The 20332-nt window shown below is 41.0% G+C and overlaps 3 protein-coding genes across 3 annotated transcripts; 1 reads left to right on the forward strand and 2 right to left on the reverse strand.

Moving 5' to 3' along the window:
- Window positions 1-2394, reverse strand: polr2f (RNA polymerase II, I and III subunit F). The gene is made up of 5 exons (XM_030735930.1): window positions 2253-2394; window positions 1996-2065; window positions 1717-1847; window positions 736-807; window positions 1-571 (listed from the first exon to the last, which is right to left on the reverse strand). The coding sequence occupies exons 1-5, from the start codon at window positions 2270-2272 to the stop codon at window positions 481-483; spliced, it is 384 nt and encodes a 127-aa protein (XP_030591790.1). The 5' UTR covers window positions 2273-2394; the 3' UTR covers window positions 1-480.
- Window positions 2395-3097: 703 nt separating this feature from the next.
- Window positions 3098-10381, reverse strand: LOC115784561 (MICAL-like protein 1). Its single transcript, XM_030735832.1, has 15 exons — window positions 9797-10381; window positions 9436-9484; window positions 9194-9335; window positions 8784-8872; window positions 8557-8699; window positions 6590-7029; window positions 6383-6428; window positions 5458-6091; window positions 5157-5279; window positions 4786-4912; window positions 4584-4674; window positions 4394-4467; window positions 3796-3910; window positions 3664-3710; window positions 3098-3474 (listed from the first exon to the last, which is right to left on the reverse strand). Exons 1-15 carry the CDS (start codon window positions 9937-9939, stop codon window positions 3350-3352), a joined length of 2388 nt encoding a protein of 795 aa, XP_030591692.1. The 5' UTR covers window positions 9940-10381; the 3' UTR covers window positions 3098-3349.
- Window positions 10382-11471: 1090 nt separating this feature from the next.
- On the forward strand, window positions 11472-19099 carry LOC115785126 (ADP-ribosylation factor-binding protein GGA1-like). The gene is given in 19 exon segments (XM_030736604.1): window positions 11472-11524; window positions 12428-12512; window positions 12870-12945; window positions 13073-13171; window positions 13290-13413; window positions 13975-14075; window positions 14205-14285; window positions 14721-14858; window positions 15001-15082; window positions 15952-16065; window positions 16173-16322; window positions 16516-16589; window positions 16690-16732; window positions 16735-16876; window positions 17190-17419; window positions 17578-17747; window positions 17871-17981; window positions 18990-19065; window positions 19068-19099. Coding segments are annotated over 19 exon segments (1971 nt in total). The 5' UTR covers window positions 11472-11481.
- Window positions 19100-20332: the final 1233 nt, after the last annotated feature.

A 20332-nucleotide genomic window follows, 5' to 3' on the forward strand; every position in this document is an offset into this window, starting at 1 on the left:
TTTATACAAAACATTTTATTTAACACAATAAAACAGTACTTTCATACATATCGCCTCTTTTCAAAAACACAAATGGTGTACTTCCAACACAGGATGCTTCTGTAAAACTTATAAGTTTTTGACTAAGTTCCATTTCCCTCTTGTGGCTCTTAAGAGTAATGCAGCGGTTAAAACAATGAGTTCAGTAGCTACCAGCTTAAAACAATGACGGGCTGTAAGGAGCAACAGAATTAGACTGGGAACATAATAAAGCCATTCATAAGATTATAAGCCTATAAACAACATACTAATTTGTTTTGCAGTATTTCGAGTCGTTGAGTAGCCTCAGACTGTTCACCTCCTGTGCAGTCACCGGAGATTAATGTTGAATGAATCTGGGACTGGACATGTAGGAGACGCCTCCACTGCATTTGTGTAGCTGCCACACCAGTTACGACGGTGGCTGTGAACCAGCACCAACTGATCTGGTAGATAAGTTGTTTAATCAGTGATGATGAGCTCATCACAGCCCCAGTCCTCATAACTCCCATCGGGAAGGTATCTGCGGATGATGATGGGGATCTTTCTGCTCCTGTTGACGGGGATAAAAATAAGAGAAAAATTTTGCACTGACCTGCTCTTTATAAAATGTCTCGTTCTCACAAACACACACACACGCACGCACGCACGCGCGCGCACACTAAACTAAAGATGGTGAAATGATATAAAGTCACAAAGCAAAAAATGATCACTTACTTAAGTTCTTTCATAGCTATTTGCAGTGGGTCTGTTTCTCCCTCCAGCTCCACCATAACTGGAGCGCACATCCTGTTGAAGACAAGGCAGCAGGTGAACCACATCAGTAAAGTGTTGCAGCCTTTTTTTTTAATATTTATTGTGGGAGTAAAATGCAACACGGGTGCTGCAAATAAGACAAGAGAGTAAGCTTAATGCTGCAGAAAACTGTTATTCTGGTGATGTGATCATCACAATGCACAGGGTGGTAAAATAGGTCTAAATACATTAAGATGTTTATGTTACCTCTCGGAGTGCTCTCAGTGTTGCTGTTTATTTCTAACATGACGGCTGCAATTAGAGCTTTAAACTGCATGCACTGTTCAGCTCTGTCTTGGTCTCATAACAAAATACAGAAGATGTGGAAATTGCTTTGGTTTGGTGCCGAATCAAAGTGAAATTCATTTTAAAGAAATACAAATGTGCAAATGTAACTAATAAGTTTTCTAACCTGTATTTTCATAGCTGCAATTCCAGCAGTGTTCTAAAAAAAAAAAAAAAAAAAAAAAAAAAAAAGACCTGCCACCAGACTGGAACCAAACATACAAACAGCGTTTGCACTGCTGAGACTTTACAGGTGGGATTCATCTAGTAGTTAGTTAATGCAGATCAATATAAAGGTAATAATTATCTCCAACTGACATTGGATTTCTGGGGCCAAATGTGCTACCAGTTTATATTGGATCAGGGCATATATGAGTAAAAGTCTCTGCACTGACTAGTGCCACTTAACCAAATTATGCACATAATTCTTTACATGCTCCTACAAAGGGCAAAAGCAAACCTCATTGTTTCCTATTTGCTACAGCTTTGGCAAACCTTTCCTTCCAGTTTAACTCGGAAATATTGCAGAATGCTTTACGGGACTCGTCACTAATTTTTTTCTTTATTGCAGTCATAACTTAAAGGTCAGAGGTCCACACCACATGTGTAAACACTCACGCTATCTGCAGAGCTCGTGTTCCCAGCACTCTGGCCCGTTCATATTTGGTCATGTATGGAGTTGTGATCCTCTTCTGGTTCGCCTGCTGGCCCTCCCCTGCGGGGAGGATCTGCACGTTCTCCTGGTCATCCTGCTCATAAGAGAACCATAAACAACAAATATGATCATAAAGGCAGCGATCAATGGTGCTAGAAATGAAACTGACCAAACAACAAAGGCACAGTGAAGTTCAGGGTCTCTGCTGCCCAGTAAGTTAGACAGCCATCAAGCATACGTACGTCTTCCACGTTTTCCAGATCATCTAACCCCTCATCCTCCTCGGCGTCATCAAAATCTCCATCATCGAAGCTGCAAGTTTGACACAATTTTTTTTTTAAGACAAGAACTTGTTTCTAAAGACAACACATTCTCAGTAAGTTTATACAGAACACTCAGCCGTGAGGCTAAACCACGTTAGCTACAATGCTAATTCACTCTTTAATTTAATTAATACGCATATTGATGTGACTTTAATCAAAGCGCTGTAATTACTTACTTATCTTCGTTATCGGACATGCTTTAATCTAAAGTTTGTGTATATCTGTATTCAAACGGTAACAGAAATTCAGCACACTTTGTTGTTAACAGAGACCCACATGAACGCTACGAAGATTAAACTTCCGGTGGCTTGTGCGTTGGAAATAATATTCCGGATGATAAACAGGAAGAGGAACTTTTGTTTTTCGTTCCTCTTGTACTTCAGGGTAATAAAATAAATAAATAAAAAACAGATAACATTGTTGTAATAAAAAATAAAATAAAATGCGACATTTGTGGCACAAATGATTATTTCCTTCTCTTCCTCTTTTTAGAGTGACGTGAATGTGTCTGTAGTTTTTTGTGTTATAATTTTCATCTTCTGTGAGACAACATACGGCAGTATTATTACACATGCTCTTTAAAACTATGAGGAAAGTACAATTTCTCTGTTAACTTAAGTACAGCTGCTTAAATACCTTTTAGTTTGTCTGGGCTTCATTTAGACTTCACCTGGCAACATGTTATCCAGTGTTACACCAGGACTCTGCAGTAGCTGTCATGGCCCAGTACAGAAATGTCATTTTCTTCTTCATTAATTCACAGACATCAAACAAACTTTCTGGATAAGATCATTTTCTGTCCATTTTCTTTTTCCTTAAAATCATACTGAAGAAAGGAAAAACAGCAAAACTTAAAGTAGACATAATCCTGCACTACTGTTGTGTTACAGTAATAGGCATACCGTGCATGTATACGATGTCACTTTTCAGTGAACAGCTAAAGTAAAGTTGGACCTACCTGGGTGACTGTTTTGGATGAACTCAAATGCACTACAGACAGTCCTTAAAACATCCAAATATTTATTGAATACTTAAACAAACGTGTAATATAATAATAATTTTAAAAAAAAGATACTACTTTTATGGCCAGTAAATAAGAACTGAAGCAAAAAAAAAGGACATTCATACTAATGTATACATAGTACTGACTGAGAACAACACAGTTTGTTTTGTTAGTTTTACTGAGCTGGGCTTTAACACAAAATCAGTAAACATGCAATCAATAAGTGCGTATTTCATAATATGAAGAGAGCAGTTTGCTTCTGACAGTTCTTCAGCTCTTTTTGTCCACCGAGTCCTTCGTGCTCTCTTCTTTATGGTTCAGCATTTTAAGTACTTTCGTGGGCTTGAAATCTCTTTTTGGCTTCCTTGGCTCTTTCAATCCTTCTTTCTGGAAGTCTGAGAAGAGATGGAACAGAGAACTGCACTATAAACAACACTAAAACAAACATTAAACAGTAAGCAAACATTACTATAGAGCATTATTTGTGATCCAGAGAATTCATTTCTTTCTGCCTTCTTCATACATGAAAACAGAAGTTACCAAACAGTACAAATGGGCTCATATTAGAGGGATAATTTTCTTACCTTTGTTCTTCATTATGTCTTCCCAAAGCACATTGTTTTCTCTTTCCCTAATCAGAAAAACAACGTTGCATTTATAAAATCTATAAATGTGAAAGCATACTTTATTGCCCCCCCCCCCAACCCCCAAAGTACCTCTGCCTATCCTGATCCAGGCTGCTGATGATCTGGTTCCTCCGTTCAATGATGGTGACCAGCTCATCCATGAGATTCTTCTCTTTATCTCGATCCTCCTGGCTCCAGTTCTTCTCTGTATGTGCAGATGATGGCGTGCAAAATTTCACAAAAAAATTAATGATTTTCTCATAGAAATATATTCATTTATATTTTTAAGAGCCAACCAAAAGCCTTCTTGCAGTGTTTTCTGTTCTTGTTACACAGTTTATTCTCAAAAAGTATGCCAGGAACCAATATTACATATCTGTGAATGACAAAAGCATGTGACTCTCTCAGATTTACTGTTAATTCAAAGGTGTGATTGCAGTCAGGTGTTTTTAGACCCCCCTATCCCTCCTCTGTCACACCCACCCCCTGCATGTCCTCCTTCACTACATCCATGAATCTTCTCTGTGGTCTTCCTCTTTTCCTCCTGCCTGGAAGCTCCATATTCAACACCCTTTGTCCAATATATCCACTATCCCTCCTCTGCACAAATGATTATTGATCCTTGAATCATTCACAAGCCCCCCCAATGATAAAAGTGACAGAGTGATGCATATAGTAACACACTTACCAGGTTTATTAAAGAGACATCGGAGGTCGTATTCCACGTCTGCCTGCCTGTCTTCCAATTTTTTCTGTTTTGTCCTGAGAAACAAAAATCATACAGCCTGTCTTTACAATGCTCAGAAATCCATTTCAGGGACAAAAAGAAGGAATAACATCTACTACTATCCAGTGTTAGGGATCACCAGTCTGCTTACAGATAAACCAGCTCTGTATCGTGGCACTTCAGAACATGCCGCTCGTGGATAAGAGAGAACCACTCCATTAGCATTTGTTCCTCCTCTTTATCTGAAATAAAAAGCAGAGAGCTTCAAAACAGAAATATTGTTGCTATTTATGCAAAGTGTATTCACAGTATTAGGGTTTCTGTGCCAATAAATCATTTTATTTAATAAGAACCATGCTTGCAGGCTCTCAGATTCCTCTCCAGCTGGACTCCTTTTTCTTCCAGTGCCTCCAGATGTTGATCCACTTGTCTCATCTGCACCTGCAGCTCTTCTGTGGAAGCACACTGATCTGTCTGCACCTGTAAAGCAGCAAATATGACCAAAACTCAGGCTTCAAAAACTAAATCGTTTTCTTAAGATTCTTAATGAAGTTACACGAGAAAAAAATGACACCAAGTACTGAACCGCATTTGCTGGGTAAACTAATCACTGAGCTCAAAACTCCTCATATTAATGAGGAGTCTGCGTGTACGTGTCACAAACGCACATCTAAAAATGGTTCAAAGTTTGCATTTGAGTTTGTCCTAAATCCAGCAACTGTACCTTTCTCTTGATGAGTGGGAAACCATGGCCAGGGGCGGAGCCCCGACAGGATGAGAGGTCCTGAAAGGTCTTTGATTTGGATATTGTGGGGTTTTGATCCAAAGGATCTTCTCTGCTGGAAGGCTGAAAATGAAAAGAAAATATAATCTGGAAAATTGTAAGGAACCCCATACCTTAATGTCTTGTCTACCTAAAAGTACAAACAATGAGACTGTACTTCGGTAGAATGTGAAAACATGGCTTTGTGGATGTAGTAACACAAAGGAAATTTTTAGTGGTTATCCCTGATCTGTGAACATACCTGACTTTGACATGATGTGAAAGCTTCATCCGCCTCTGTCTGACTGACAGGCACACAGAAAGTGTCAGAGTAGTCAGATGCGATGGCTGGCACAGACACACTCCTGGGTAAAATGCGACTCTGTCTCGAAGCTGCAGTGGGAGACGGCCCTGCTGCTCCTGCTGCTCCTGTCAGATCTGATGAAACAATCTGATCACCGTCTCCAGATCCTTCACTAGAAGGTCCCTCTGCATTAGTATCTGCAGTCACTCCCTCTACTGGGTCTGGTTCTGCAACTTCACCACCTGCAGCTTCTTTGAGATCTGGACTCTTCTGTGGGAGATCTGTTTTTTCTTTATTCTCCTCAGATTCAATGGAACTGTTCTCCAAATGGACAGCTGCCACTAAAGGCTTATTTAGGTCTTTAGACTCGGGTTCAGCAGCCTCTCTCTCATAATCCTCCTCTTGGTCCTCTTCAAATGGATTTAGAGGAGGACCTTTGGGTCTGTTGCATGACCCCTGCAAGTTAGAGACAGTTTTGGATCGACAATTGGGAACTGGAGGTGGAGCTGGAGGCAGTTGTGTCCAGGGTCCCGAATGCACGAGGGCCATCCATGGATGGCTAGCTTTCATCTTAGAGCTGGTGCTGGTTGGGCTGGTGCGATAAAGAGTATTGGAATATGAAAATACATGGAAGAAAGTCAGTTATTAGGACCTTTACACTGGAGATTGCCCTCCTGTTCTATTTTAGGAATGGGGATTTTCTTTTATTTATTTGATTTCCACCACATAAACTTTCAGTCGTATTTTAAAATATATGATGTGCTGTGTAGTCTATTGACTCTACCCACAAAAAGAATAAAATATGATATGATATTTAAAAGAAATGCATAAGGAAACAAGTCTGTGCCAAAAGGGAAGTGAAGAACAGGCTGTTTACACTTACACAGGAGTCGGACTGGGCGGACATTTGCTTTGACTGGATAAACTACCTGCAAAGAGAAAGAGTGAGGAAACCTAAACATGCTGTTACTATTTTACTTCAACTGTGCCTTGACAGATGAACAAAAGATACAACCAGAACATGCACAGAATGTAGAAATATAATAATTATAGGTAAACGGCTACAATAAAACAATACATGCTGATTTACCTGCAGCAGGAGAGCTATTTATAACCTGTGAAGTTTTGATCCTGGTTGTAGGAACAGGGCCTACAGAGGAGTGTGAAATCTGTCTTGGTGCTGGAACAGGACAAGTAGGTCTGGATGAAGGGAGTTCTGCAGGCGCAACAGATGATTCCCCATTTTCTCTGTTTTTGTCCTCTCTCTTCTCCTCCTGGCTTTTTATCCCGCCCGTTTCTGCTGTCTTACAAACCGGTCTGTCCTCTGCCTCTGTTTTCTTAGTGTAATGAGGAACGCTGGTGATAGGCAGTCCTCCCAGAGAATAATAAACTGCCTGAAGTTTACTTTGAGATCCAGTTTGCCCACAAGTACCTTTATTGTCTGTTGTGTGATAAGTGCACATCAAGGATCCAGCATCACTTCCCTGTGTGTAAGACTGTGGTAAAAGAGTGGTGTGGCACACTTTGCACCTGAAAGACAAAAGTTAAACATCCCACTGTAAAAGTGCCACTAACACACGCAGTGGTGTCTGAATATCTCATATAAATTTTTTACTAACTGCAATGCTGAGCAGAGATATGGATTCGTCGAGATACACAAAAACTATTCAAATATGATCAAAATAGTTAGAGAGACAAAGCACACAGTCGATTGTATTTCTCCTCAAACAGATGTAGACATTATCGGGAGAAAAAAATATATAAAACTGTGAAAAAGTCTTGAGCCACAATTAATTTTTTTATATTTTGCTTGGAAAATGGGAAATAGGTGCAGTGAGTCACTGAAACATCTCCAAATAGGAATAGTTCTCCAGGCTTCTTGAAGGACATTCAAAGCTCTTCTTTAGATGTTTCTGCCTTTTGTTCTGTTCTCTGTCAGGATGATCCCACACTGCCTCAATAATGTTGAGGTCCGGGCTCTGGGGAGGCCAATCCATGAGTGATGTGTTCACTTGTGTGTTTTTCTATCCAGGTATGATTTTACTGCATTTGCAGTGTGTTTGGGATCATCGTCATGCTTAATGAAGCGTGACAATGATTGGCTGCCAATCAGACTCTTGCACGATGGTATTACATGGTGCATCAAACTCTGATGGTCCTTTACTGCATTCATAATTCCATCAGTTTTAATAATATCTCCAACACCACTGACTGAAATGAAGCTCCAAACCATGACAGAGCCTCCACCATGTTCTACAGATGGCTGCAGACACTCACTGTTGTTCCTCTCTCCTGACCTCCTCTGAGATTACTGATGACAGTCTAAATAAACTAAAAATTTTAAATTTGGTTTCATCACTCCAGCAGACCTGTTTCCACTGAGTTTCAGTCCAGTTCTTGTGTAATGTAGCATACCTCAGCCTTTTCTCCCTGTTAAATCTCTTCTTGACAGCCACCCTTCCACTGAGACCATTTCTGATGAGGCTTCAGTGAACAGTAGATGGATCAACTGAAGGTCCAGTTGCATCTCAGGTCCTGTCTCAGCTCTTTGACGAATTTTTTTCCTGTTGCTTAAGGACATGACTTTCAGATACTGTTCATCTGCTGTAGATATCTTCTTAGGTCTCTCACTTCTTCTTTTTGTCCTCCACTTGTCCCAGCATCCTCAAACTTTTTAAGGACACACTGCACACCATGCAGAGATATGCCAAGTTTTCAGCTTATAGTTTTTGGGGAATCACCTTGTTGGTTCATGCCTGCCACACTGTGTTATATTTGCAGATTAAACTAAAAAAATTGGAACAAATGATGCATTTGTGCAACAGGCTGCTAGAAACAAAGTGCCTAAAGATATTTAAAACTGGTTCTTAACTTGTCTCTTTTGTGTAGACTCCCTTGTGTTAGGTGTCTTCTTATGCTTGAATGATTAGGTCAGTGTTGAGTCGCTTAGCAAAGAAAAAAAAAAAAGGTCCGGTACAAGGACTGGACTGAATTTCTGAAATATCTGAAATGAGGGGTGGCTCAAGACTTTTGCACAGTACTGTAAGCTGCTGTTACCTGAAACAGCTGCGATGGTAAATATTTCCATCCACCAAATGTCTCTGTATCAGGTGCACAGGCTTCAAACACAAATTACACACCATCTGCGGCCTGGTGTCAGAAACATTTTCCTCTCGACTGGTTTTGATGTCAGTCAAACTCTGAAAAGAGAAGAGAAACCAGCCGCTCAAGTGACACCCACAGAGATGACTAAATCAGAGCAAAAATAGCCTGTGAGCATTTACCTTCATGCGTTTCGGATGCTGGTAAATTTTGCTCTTTGAGAGACTGTGCAAGACGGCGCCGTGCGATGACCACAATCTGGCTGGACCTGCTGCAAAGTCAAGATAAGAAATGTAAATGTTGTTGCGTGCACTGCGCTTCTCTGAGGATGGGTGTGGACTAGCTGATTTCGTTCACTTGAGCTCAGTAGTGAAGGACAGCAGGTGCATCCAAGAACTACTAATAATGCAGGTGGAAAAAGAGGAGCAACTTTAAGCAAATCCCTGAAGGGACCTTTAACTGTCCTTCAACATCAAAGTGCCTTTGAGCAACACTATAAACCTCTGCTTGATGTTTTCTGCTTGTGTCTATGAAAAAAAAACATGTGATTAAGGACAATAAGGCACAACAGGCAGGATGACATTCAACACACCTGGAGATTTCCCATTGAAGAAGCAGTAGTACTGAGCAAGGTAGGAGATGACACTTAAACGATCAGGCATCTTGGTAGAAACCATGTCCCTTGGATCCAGCAACGCAGGGATCCCTAGCTTTGTTTCTGCCACCTCAAACGCCTGCAGGCCCAAGAGAAGAGAAACAGAGAATGAAAGTGAATAACAGAAACAAAGATGTGGGAGAAACACTTGCATCCCAGTTTCTAATCAAAAAACTCACCAGCTTGTTATTTTGATAAGCATTATCTTTGGAGAGGGACCTGAAATCTCTGGATCAAAGTGAAGAAAGTGGAGAGATTTATTAAAACCCAAAATCAAAAAAACAATAAAGTAAATACAGAGCTGACACTTAACTACAGAGTGCACATATATAAAGCCACGAGAAGAAAAAAGTCAGATCAGATGATTCTAGATCAGTGGTGGAGTGTCAGATGAATCAAATTAACTGATCCCTCTCTGCTCCAAATTACGCAGCACCGCACAGTTAAATCTCAAGGCAACAACAGACAGGCGCAAAGTTAGAAGCACAGCACACTACTCTGCACAGCAACACAGCTCTGCTAACATATGTTTTTACTCACATCAGCTCAGGTCGGTGTTTGTGGATGATGGCACAAAATGCCAGTCCATCTCTGAATGAGGCTGACATGTTCGTTATTTCCACGTCGGGATAAGTGGCGCAAGTGACGCGGCACCACTCCAGTAAAGCCCTCGGTGATGCCATTTCTCGTGCGACTTTTCACCAGTGGTCAGAGAGGAGAACATGGCACCGTGAGAGTTAGAGATCAGATAATAGCTCTGCAGAACTCGCTTTGCCGAGGAAACAGGAAGCAAAGCATCTACCTTGCAACTGTTTCACTGCGGTCAGTCTTGCACGTAGTAGTGGTGAAGCAGCAGCAGAAAGGAAGGAAATTAAGCTTTCCCCTTTGGTGTTGCTTTGTCAAACATAAACAAAGGTGGCCGCGCAAGTAAAGCTCCAGTGTTTCAAGCCACGACCACAGTCTCTCCCTCACGGCAGCTCGCTGTTATTCTCTCAACCACAATGCTGCACCGAGCCCCTCACTGAAGAAAAGTGCTGCCCAAAGCGCAAAAAGTACTCCTGGTCTATTAGATAGATACGGGTTTAAACTTAATCCCGTTACTAAGCCCTACTGTTGTGCGCCACAATCAATGAAATGCATAATAGCTGCCGCTGGGGGGAGACACAGAGCTGCTGCTGCTTCTCTGTAATTAAGAAGAGCAGGTTTATAATTAGTTTATTCCTGCAAACTTCACTGAACGTTTCAACTCACCGTGCTGCTTGCCCATCTCAATCACCCCCACACAGTTCTTCCAATTTCTTATCGAAGAGAAGATTTCCTCATGTATGAAACAAGTTTTGTGAAGTGTTCATGTTGGACCACAAACAAATACTCACCTGCATGACTTGGTCTGGAAAAAAAAGGATGAGAGAAAAAACTGGAGTAAACCTAAAGCAAAAACTAACTAACTAACTAAATAATAAAATAAAATAAAATAAAATAAAGTGAGACTGATTTATCTTTTAATGCTTTAATTTGAAGGAACGCAACTTCCGGTACGTTCCGCTCAGGAGCTCTGTGATGGAAATTGGTTTAGTAGGAAAATTATTCATGTTCAAATCATGGATAGCTAAAGTGAAAATATTTCATTGTGTTTTTAAGGACAGCAATATTGTCATAATTATTAATTGCATACCAGTATTATACATTTCACTTAATATATATATATATATATATATATATATATATATATATATATATATATATATATATATATATATATATATATATATATATATATATTGTAACGTTGTAAACACACTTCCACAGTCGGCGATGTTCACAACAAAGGTCGTCTTTATTACCAGAAAAACGGCTGCTGTAGGCCACAGCCACGCCAACCACAACTACAACAACGGAACAGCAACACACACACACAGGCAAGCTCTCGGTCTTTTCTCTCTCTCCATGCTGCCTTCACGAACCTCCCGAACAGTCCGAAATCCCACAACATCAACACGCTCTCTAACTAAGGGAATCGCTACATTATATATATATATATATATATATATATATATATATATATATATATATATATATATATATATATATATATATATATATATATATATATATATATATATATATATATATATATGAATGACATGACAGTCAACTTGATGTTGGCTATTTTCTACGTCTGTCTACTTCTCGCGAGATCGAGGCACCACATAAATCTCGCAGTGATGGCGGCTCCTCCCGATGCAGAGAGTTTGGAGTCTCGTATCAGTGAGTGTTTTAAACTTATTTCTCTGAGCCTTTCTTGTCTGAGGACCCCGACGCTGACACGTTATTATCTGTGAGTTGTTGTAGATGACATGTGAGTTCATCGTTGCTGCGCGTATCCCATTAGAGGGGACTCGGACCCCGCCGTCACATCCAGGATGCTAACCTAGATCCGGAGCTCTGCCTGCCAGCTGTCAATACAGCGTAGACATGCTTGGCTTTGGTTTTGCGTTTGAGATCGCGCGACCCAGCATTTTCATTCACATAGGGTTAGACTGTGGTTAAGGCAAACCTGTGACCTCGCAAGAAAAATCTAGAAGAGACGACTGTAAACTGGTGATTGTCGACAGCAAGCTAGCTAACCTTACACTCTGCTAGCACCTGTCCCGTGTATTTGTCTGCTTGGTGACGTGCTGGGATTGTGTGGCACAGATCTCTTGCCTGCTTAGTCTAAGTTGTGTACATTATTTTGACAAGATAACCTCATGGGTAGTGAAAGACAGCATACACTCTGTCGCCAGCATATTAGCTACAAGTGTCTAATATGCTGGCGACAGCATACACTCTGTCGCCAGCATATTAGACACTTGTAGCTAATTTATAAACATAGCATAAATATCCAAAAATGGGTAATGAAGCATATTTTTGTTGACACTGCCACAGAAAAGCATCTAAGGTGCATTTTGGAGGCTGTAGTAAAACTGTACTGACGTGCTTATATTTCATTTGTTTTAGATTTGTGTACTCAACTCGGTGGCGTCTTCCTAGAACGATACTAGGAAATTATAGCACTTCGCTGTGACCAAATTCCAAGACGTGTGCATTTAATATCGAAATAATAATGTAGACAAAATGCAGTAAAGTTATTAACATCTATAAATTCTTTTATCTGATATCCCATTTCAGACAGAGCCACAAATCCACTTAACAGAGACACAGACTGGAGTAGCATCCATGCCTTTTGTGACCAGCTCAACAATGAGTTGGAGGGGTAAGAGCTGGCCCTGGGGGCCAAATACATTATTTATGTGTCATTCAATAATTAAGGTCTTACTGATCCTGAAGATCAGTGTTGATCATAAATAATCATCTTTTCTACAAAAGGACAGTTTCTTTTGAACTGAAATTGAATGGTATTCTACACCATTGCTAACTATGAAAGTGTGTTTAACACGTGTTCAGCTTAATGCCTGTTATTCATGAAAGCATAAATGTTTAATAGAAATCTTATTAAACATTGAGGCACACACTAATTTGTTTGTTTAGGAAAGGACAGCAGTCATTTTCCTGCATGTTGTTGATGTTTTTTTCCCAAAAACACCAAAACAAAACTGTGGCATGTTTATAGACCGCAGCTGGCCACCAGGCTCCTGGCCCACAAAATCCAGTCTCCACAAGAGTGGGAGGCCATGCAGGCGTTACTTGTAAGTTCAGATCTCAACCAGGGTCTGTTCGGTCACTTGTTTTCTGCCTTTAGCATATGCTTTAGATTAAAATTTTGCCATGATGTGTTGTTTTTTGTTTTTTTTTTTCCCACCCTTTAATTCTGAGGTTCTGGAGACATGTATGAAAAACTGTGGGAAAAGGTTTCACAATGAAGTTGGCAAGTTCCGTTTTCTCAATGAGCTCATCAAAGTGGTTTCTCCGAAGGTAGGACATTTTAGACTGTTTCTATGTGTCTGTGCTTCTTTCAGACATGTTTTTATTTCTCTATTTGTTGAACTTTTCTGTGTAAATTACTTGGGTTTTGTCCTCCTGTCCAATTTAGTACCTTGGAACACGGTCCCCTGAACCCGTTAAAAAAAAAGTTTTGGAGTTGATCTATAGCTGGACTTTGGCATTACCGGACGAAGCCAAGATCTCAGATGCTTATCAGATGCTGAAAAAACAAGGTAAAAGTCTGTCTGCCCTTCGATGAATGAAGCGCTAGGGTTTGCAGCCATAACCTATTTTACAGGGAACCCATTGTGCCTTTCTTTATTTTTCTGTAACATATTTACTGTTAGGGTGGTGGATGTGCATAAAAATGGTCATTGTGTATGCAGGTAATTTCTGATCATAAAGCTCAGACTGCTCTAAAAACTGTATTTCACTTCATTTTTCCGACTTTTGGCTCTGTATGCTGCCACTGAGAGGGGATACTCCTAATTCCCAGGCACACAGCCCCACCCATCTGCTGTACAAATCTTTAGTTTCGGAGTTCCAATCATGTATGACCCATCTGAAACAAAGGTGCAGTGTAAGATAAAAAAGGATTATATTGAATTTAATTCATGCAAAGCTACTCTAATAGTAGAATTCAAGAATAAAATTTGGAGATGAAAATGAGCATAATTATTACATTTGACTTGGATAAAATGCCTTATGTTATTATATTTGAAGGACTAAAGCAGCTAATGACAAACGATTAGCATTTAATGCCTCAACTTTGTGTTCTTGTGCTTGTAAATCAGGTATTATTAAACAAGATCCTGAGCTGCCACCTGACAAACTGCTGAACCTTCCTCCACCCAGACCCAAGAATGCTATTTTTGAAGATGAAGAGAAATCAAAAGTAAGGACTTGTATAGCAGATTATGTTAATCAGTTATATAGGGATGCAATATGACATAAACTAGCATCCAGCATGTGAGAAGTTCTAAATCATTTTCATCATGTGAACTCTGGCTGTCTGCTTTGTCAGATGTTGTCTCGCCTATTGAACAGCTCGCACCCTGAAGACCTTAAAGCTGCCAACAAACTCATCAAGGAAATGGTCCAAGAGGTAAACATGTTTCCCTTTTCCTTCCTGCTCTTTTAATAACCACTTTTGTTTTGTTCCAACACATTGATTTGGTGCAGTGGTGTGTGATTTTTAGGGAAAGGAGTAAAATGGTGCACTCACAACAGAGCAATAACTGAAAGAGGAAATGGGTAGATTGCCCTGTGGGCATTTGTGCGTCTCTTGCAGAGTGATTCAGAGTAAATTTATACCCATTTTATGTGTAATAGGAACTACTCTTTGCTCTCATTCGTGAACTTGAACTGCACCTGACCTCGCTGTGCTCTGGCTTTACTGCCTTTGGCTGTGTTTTTGTGTTTATAGGTCACCACAGTTTGGTTCATTTATGGCTGTTTCATACATTTGCACTTGTTTTTGGTCCAAACCTGCTGCATGTGCAGTTTGTGAATTTGTCTCTCATTGGTTTATTGGTTTTAGGATCAGAGGCGCGCAGAGAAGGTGTCAAAGCGAGTGAATGCCATTCAGGAGGTGAAGGAGAGCGTCACTTTACTGACTCAGCTTCTGCAGGACTATGACAGCACTGCTACCAATCAGAGCAATGCTGAACTGATACAGGTGAGATAAAAGACAGATGCTTTAAATCAGGGGAAAGTTTGGTTGATTCTGTTTTGAGCCGACTTCAGCGCGAGTTGTAAATCAGCTTGAAATCGACTTGAGTTAAAGCATTTTTAATGTGGTGTTTGTGCTGTGTGGTCAGGACCTGTATCAGCGCTGTGAGAAAATGAGACCAACGCTGTTCAGACTGGCAAGTGACACAGAGGACAACGACGAGGCTCTGGGTGAGCTTACTTGTTGTTCATCTGCCATCAAATAGCATTTAAATGGAGAAGAGCTCTCATTTTTATTCACGGTGGAATGAGGAAGTACAGGAACGTTTTCAAAGGCCGAGGCTAACAAGGAACAAGTGGGAGACAGGGGAAAATGTACTAATGAGCGAAGAGTGTGTTGAGAAGATGGAAGGAGTTCTTTGAAGGCCTGATGAATGCAAAAAATGAGAGTAAGAGGAGGACAGATGGAGGACAGTTAGTAAGGAGCAAGTAAGGGCAGCTATGAAGAGGGTGGAGAGTGTAAAGGTGGTAGGTCCAGATGGCATATGTGTGGCGGTATGGAGATGTCTAGGAGAGAGGACAGTGGACTTTATGACCAGACTGAACACACGTCTTGGAGAGACAGAGGATATCTGAGGAATGGAGAAGAAAGTGTTGTTCAAGAACAAAGGTGATGTGCGTGCAGACCTGCAGTAATTACAGAGGGATCAAGTTGATGAGCCATACCATGAAGCTAAAAGGTGAACGAGCTGAAACAGCTTGTTTTAAACAATGGATGAGCTAAGGGGGTGCACCAAGGACCAGTTTAAGATGAATAAGGATTATTTTTAGTCGGGGAATCACATAAACTACTCTAGCAGATTCCAAGATTTTAAAACAAATCCTCATTTTAAGCCTATAAACATATAAAGCCTAAAAATGAATCCCCTCTAGTATTCCTTTTTAAAATAAGCCCAGTGATAGTTCCTACTGTCACATTCAATATCTTTTTTTTTTTTTTTTTTTTCTTCTTCTTTCTTGCTTTCTGATCCATCAATTTATGAGCGCATTCTAATTAATGCCAGTGATAAGGATAAGGATTTTGTCACATCTCTCCACAGCCGAGATCCTGCAGGCCAACGACAGCCTGACTCATGTCATCAACCTGTACAAGCAGCAGGTGAAGGGGGAGATTGTAAATGGAAACAGCACATTAAACACTCAGAAACAAACCGGTGGGTGAAAACTCTTAAACACCGAGGAGGACGGTTGCTTGTGTTTAAAATGAGCTGTCTAAAAGAATCTTGATGGGGACGAACAATACTGAATTGATTTCTCATAGGAGGGACAGCGCTGCTAGATCTGTCGGGATTGGACACGTCACCGCAGTCACCTCCTTCCTTCCCAGAGTTTCCCACTCCGACAGACAGCCTCAACCCTCCCTCACAGGACATGGGGATTAGTCTCCTTGATGATGAGCTAATGTCACTCGGTAATAAGCACGTCAGACAGCACACAACTTCTTTTGCTGGTTTAATTAAGGTTCTAAATTTTTAAGTTGTATGCAGGATACAAGTTGACTCTCAGAGTCCAGATTGGAAACAGAGGGGGGGGGGGGGGGGGGGGGGGGGGGGGTGGGGGGGGGGACTTTTCCTAAATAATACAACACTTTGTGCCTCACACAGGTTTAAGTGAAGGAACACACACCTCTAACCCTGCCTCACAGCCCGAGGACTCCACAGCATGGGACTCCTTCCAGGTGAGCAGTGAAGAAAAAGTGTTATTGCACCTCTGAAGCATTAATGTATCACTATTTTTTTTCATATTCACTCTTTTTTTTTTTTTTTTTTTACTTTCAGTCCTCTGACAGCATAGATGCAGATATCCCTACAGCACCCAGTCTCCTCTGAGTCCAGATCCACCGCCCCACTCTCAGCCCCTTTCATCTGGCTCCACCCCTGGAAACTCAGCCTTGGATGAACTGGACCTGCTGGGAAAAGCCCTGCTGCAGCAGTCTCTACCTCCAGAGGGCCTGCAGGTCAAATGGTACCTAACAAAATTTGAGCACAGTCGCATTTTTGTACTAAATTCATAGGAAATTGCGTCAAGATCATGCTAATGCTTAAAGTTTTGATTTCATATGTTCATCTGCCTGGCACTGCCAGCAACGGAGTTGTGTTTTTAACTCACTCCTACAGCAGAGCCACCTGTGCTACACTGATCCAGTTAATAAATGCTTTAAGACAGCAACGTTTAGTCAGGAGTTGGTTAAACTGACATTTCTATAAACAACTGGTCAAAATAATTTAGGAACTCAAAACAAAAGTTGACAATGAGTTGCTCATTCTTCTTCTTTAAGGGACAAGCAGCAGTCTAAACCGACTCTAAGAGACCTCCAGAACAAGTCCGGGGCAAACGTTGCTCCAAACCCAATTCCAGCTTTTACCGCTGAACCTCCTGCATCTATTCCCAACTCTCAGTCCAGCCTTAGAGCTACACTGCTGGATATGTCTCCCTCTCACACTGAAGCTGCTTCTGCAGAAGTTTCTCTGACTGATGTTTTTTTACCATTAGAATCCATCAAGCCCAGTAAGTAACCTGAGATCACTTAATCGGTTTTATACCAACCAAGCTTGTTTTCCTCCCACAGTTGTACTGCCTTGTGTATTTCATACCATCTGCTTACATTTTGAGTGCGTTGGATGTATGATGGACTAATTTCTCCTTTCTGTCCTGTCTTTCTGCAGGTAGTCTGTTACCTGTGACTGTGTTCGACAGCCACAGTCTGCGGGTTCTCTTTCACTTTGCTCGTGACTCGCCACCATCTCGACCTGATGTTCTAGTGGTGATTATCTCCATGCTGTCATCAGCCCCCGTCCCCGTCACCGACATAAACTTCCAGACTACCGCTCCAAAGGTCAGCAGTGAGATAGTTTAAGTCCTTTGTCCCCTCTGTCAGATGCAGTAAATGAGATGAGATGCTGTTGATTTAGTGTCTCAATAAAAAAAAAACAATGTTGTTTTCATTTATCAACTGTAGTCGATGGCCGTGAAGCTGCAGCCCCCGTCAGGGACAGAGCTCCCAGCTTTCAATCCCATCCTCCCTCCCGCTGCTGTCACACAGATCTTGCTTCTAGCAAATCCAAACAAGGTAGGTCAAGATTTTTTGCAGAATAAATACAAGCGTCCTTGTGATGTCTGGCTGAGCGAAGGCCAAAAAAAAAAGGAGCCTTTAAAATATTCAGAAGTAGATAAGTGTAACATGTTTTCAGAGCTGATTAGTTTGGCAAAGGCTGGAGAGAAAAAAAAAAAAAAAGAGTATCAAAACTGGAGGAAAAGGAAGCCCTAACTTAAAAATCTGAAACCACAATTAAACATAACTGCAAAAGCAATTTTGTACTGGGCCATACCCCATTTAAACTGACCACAGTGAGACAGTGCTGCTGCCTCTCCAGGAAATAACAATTAGTTACTCAGTGAATTTATTGGAACATTACCCTCATAGAAAGGCTTTCCCCCTTCCCCCTCCAGTTAAGCCAACTTTCTTCTGATTGGCTGCAGCTTGGAAACAGAAGGTTTGAATAACAAGTTTCTCTACTTATAGTCAGAGGTGTGTGCCTGAGAACCATATTAGGGATGTCCCCTCACATACACATTTAAGAGTAGACAAAAACTGCTTGAAATGGAGCATTCAAAGCCAGAACTTTTGGCTCACAATGGTTACTTGTACATACTCTGACCTCATTATTTGAAACTCTGTCCCTATTTAATATGAACATCCACCAGTGTAACAGTATATACAGTACCAGTGTGTCCAAACTGTATGTGACCGATTTATAAGGAAAAGCATAATATGTCCACTTGAATCTGTTACCCTCATCTGATAGAAAGGATGAGCAGCCTGTGACAGTCCTCTTATTAAAACAAACAAAACAGCTGGATAAGGACAGAGCATTAGTTTAAGTTCTCATGCTGGCACTGTGAAGTTTTTTGTCTTTTGGTTTTTTTTTTCCCCTGAATGTTCAACCCTCTTTCTGTGTGTGTGTGTGTGTGTGTGTGTGTGTGTGTGTGTGTGTGTGTGTGTGTGTGTGTGTGTGTGTGTGTGTGTGTGTGTGTGTGTGGTGTTGTGTGTGTGTGTGTGTGTGTGTTTGTGCCTCAGGAGAAAGTGAAGCTGCAGTACAGATTAACCTTCACCATGGGAGAGCAGGAGCACAGTGAGAGCGGCAGTCTAGAACAGTTCCGCCTCCGGAGAAGTGGGGGAGCCTATAGCATTTAAACACAACTACAACCTGACAGACTTTCTGCTCCCCCCCCCCCCCCCCCCCCCCCCCCCCCCCCCCCCCCAACCCCACACCGACCTCTGAACTGGACGTTCGCTGAAACCCGTTTTCCTTTGCAGTCATGTTGTACTTTCTTTGATTGGTATTGATTGTGTTCCTCTGATTTCACTCATGCTCTGTCAGTGTAATGTGTGTATGCTTTGCTATAATCAAGTCACGTGTGTCTAGGGTCTAGTCTGCTGTATGTGGCTGCATTTTAACAAACCTGCAACAGCCCCTTCATAGTTGTTGCCGTTTTTTTTTTTTTTCCCCCTTCTTTTTTAACACCGTGCTAAAGGCAGCAAACTACAGCAGTTGTGTGCATATTAGGTCATTTGGTGTGCTTTATTTTTCACCTCAGGCAGTTGACATCCATTATCAGTTGTTTACCTTCACATCAGCATGCTACAGACACAGCGCTTGCAAAATCAGTTACACAGTGAATGTTTGCAAAACGAGGCTACACTGAATCGACTTCTTGTGGTGTGTTTGTGTTGATTGCTTTTCTAACACGATGACTGAGTGCACTTTGTGATTGGAGAGAATGATTGTTTTCCTGATTTTCCCCCTCCCCCCAAATCTTGTGTAATGAACAAAATTTACTATTAACATCAAAAGCTGTGTTTTTTCTGCCATATGTGCCTATTTTGCAGTTCTACCATTATTTAAAAGTTTAGTGCTTTTGAATTTTTTTTCTTTCCTCATCTGTTACATGTTTGTCATGTTAGGTCTGCTGATTTAGATACATATTAATATATTCATATCTTTAATTCAGTATGAGTTCAATTTTGAGATTAGTTGAAATCTAAGTTGATCTGTAAGCATTTATTGGGTAAAACTAAAAATCAGAAACTTGAGCATATGCAAAAGTGAGCTGCACCCTGGTGCTCTGAACGCAGTGTCTGTCTCAAACACGTTCAACTTGTTTCTACAATCTGCGATGCATGCCAGCCATGCTGAACACGTCCTCCCAGCACAGGATCCCGATCACATTCCACTGCATTTCCCGTAAGACTGCTTTGTTAAGGACCAGAGATGGCAGTTCTAATATGTACATTTGACTTGTGCAAGAGCATAACACTGGAAAAATGTTCCAAATGGGAAATAAAGTTTATTCTTGGTGAGCTAAAGGAGTGCTTATTTAAGTTTTTAAAAAGATTTTACAATGTCAAATGGTTATAAA

This window comes from Archocentrus centrarchus, chromosome 8 (assembly GCF_007364275.1).
Source record: "Archocentrus centrarchus isolate MPI-CPG fArcCen1 chromosome 8, fArcCen1, whole genome shotgun sequence".
Lineage (NCBI taxonomy): Eukaryota > Metazoa > Chordata > Actinopteri > Cichliformes > Cichlidae > Archocentrus > Archocentrus centrarchus.

Bases quoted from the DNA above. Each gene is read 5' to 3' on its own strand.
- LOC115784561 (XM_030735832.1), bottom strand. From the start codon at position 9,939: ATGGCATCACCGAGGGCTTTACTGGAGTGGTGCCGCGTCACTTGCGCC. The intron at 8,873-9,193 runs GTGTGTTGAATG...TTGACTTTGCAG, and splicing joins CTTCAATGGGAAATCTCCAG to CAGGTCCAGCCAGATTGTGG. The intron at 4,913-5,156 runs GTACAGTTGCTG...GCTGCTTTACAG, and splicing joins TCCCACTCATCAAGAGAAAG to GTGCAGACAGATCAGTGTGC.
- polr2f (XM_030735930.1), bottom strand. From the start codon at position 2,272: ATGTCCGATAACGAAGATAA. The intron at 808-1,716 runs GTGAGTGTTTAC...TGTCTTCAACAG, and splicing joins ACACGAGCTCTGCAGATAGC to GATGTGCGCTCCAGTTATGG. The intron at 572-735 runs GTAAGTGATCAT...CCCCGTCAACAG, and splicing joins ATAGCTATGAAAGAACTTAA to GAGCAGAAAGATCCCCATCA.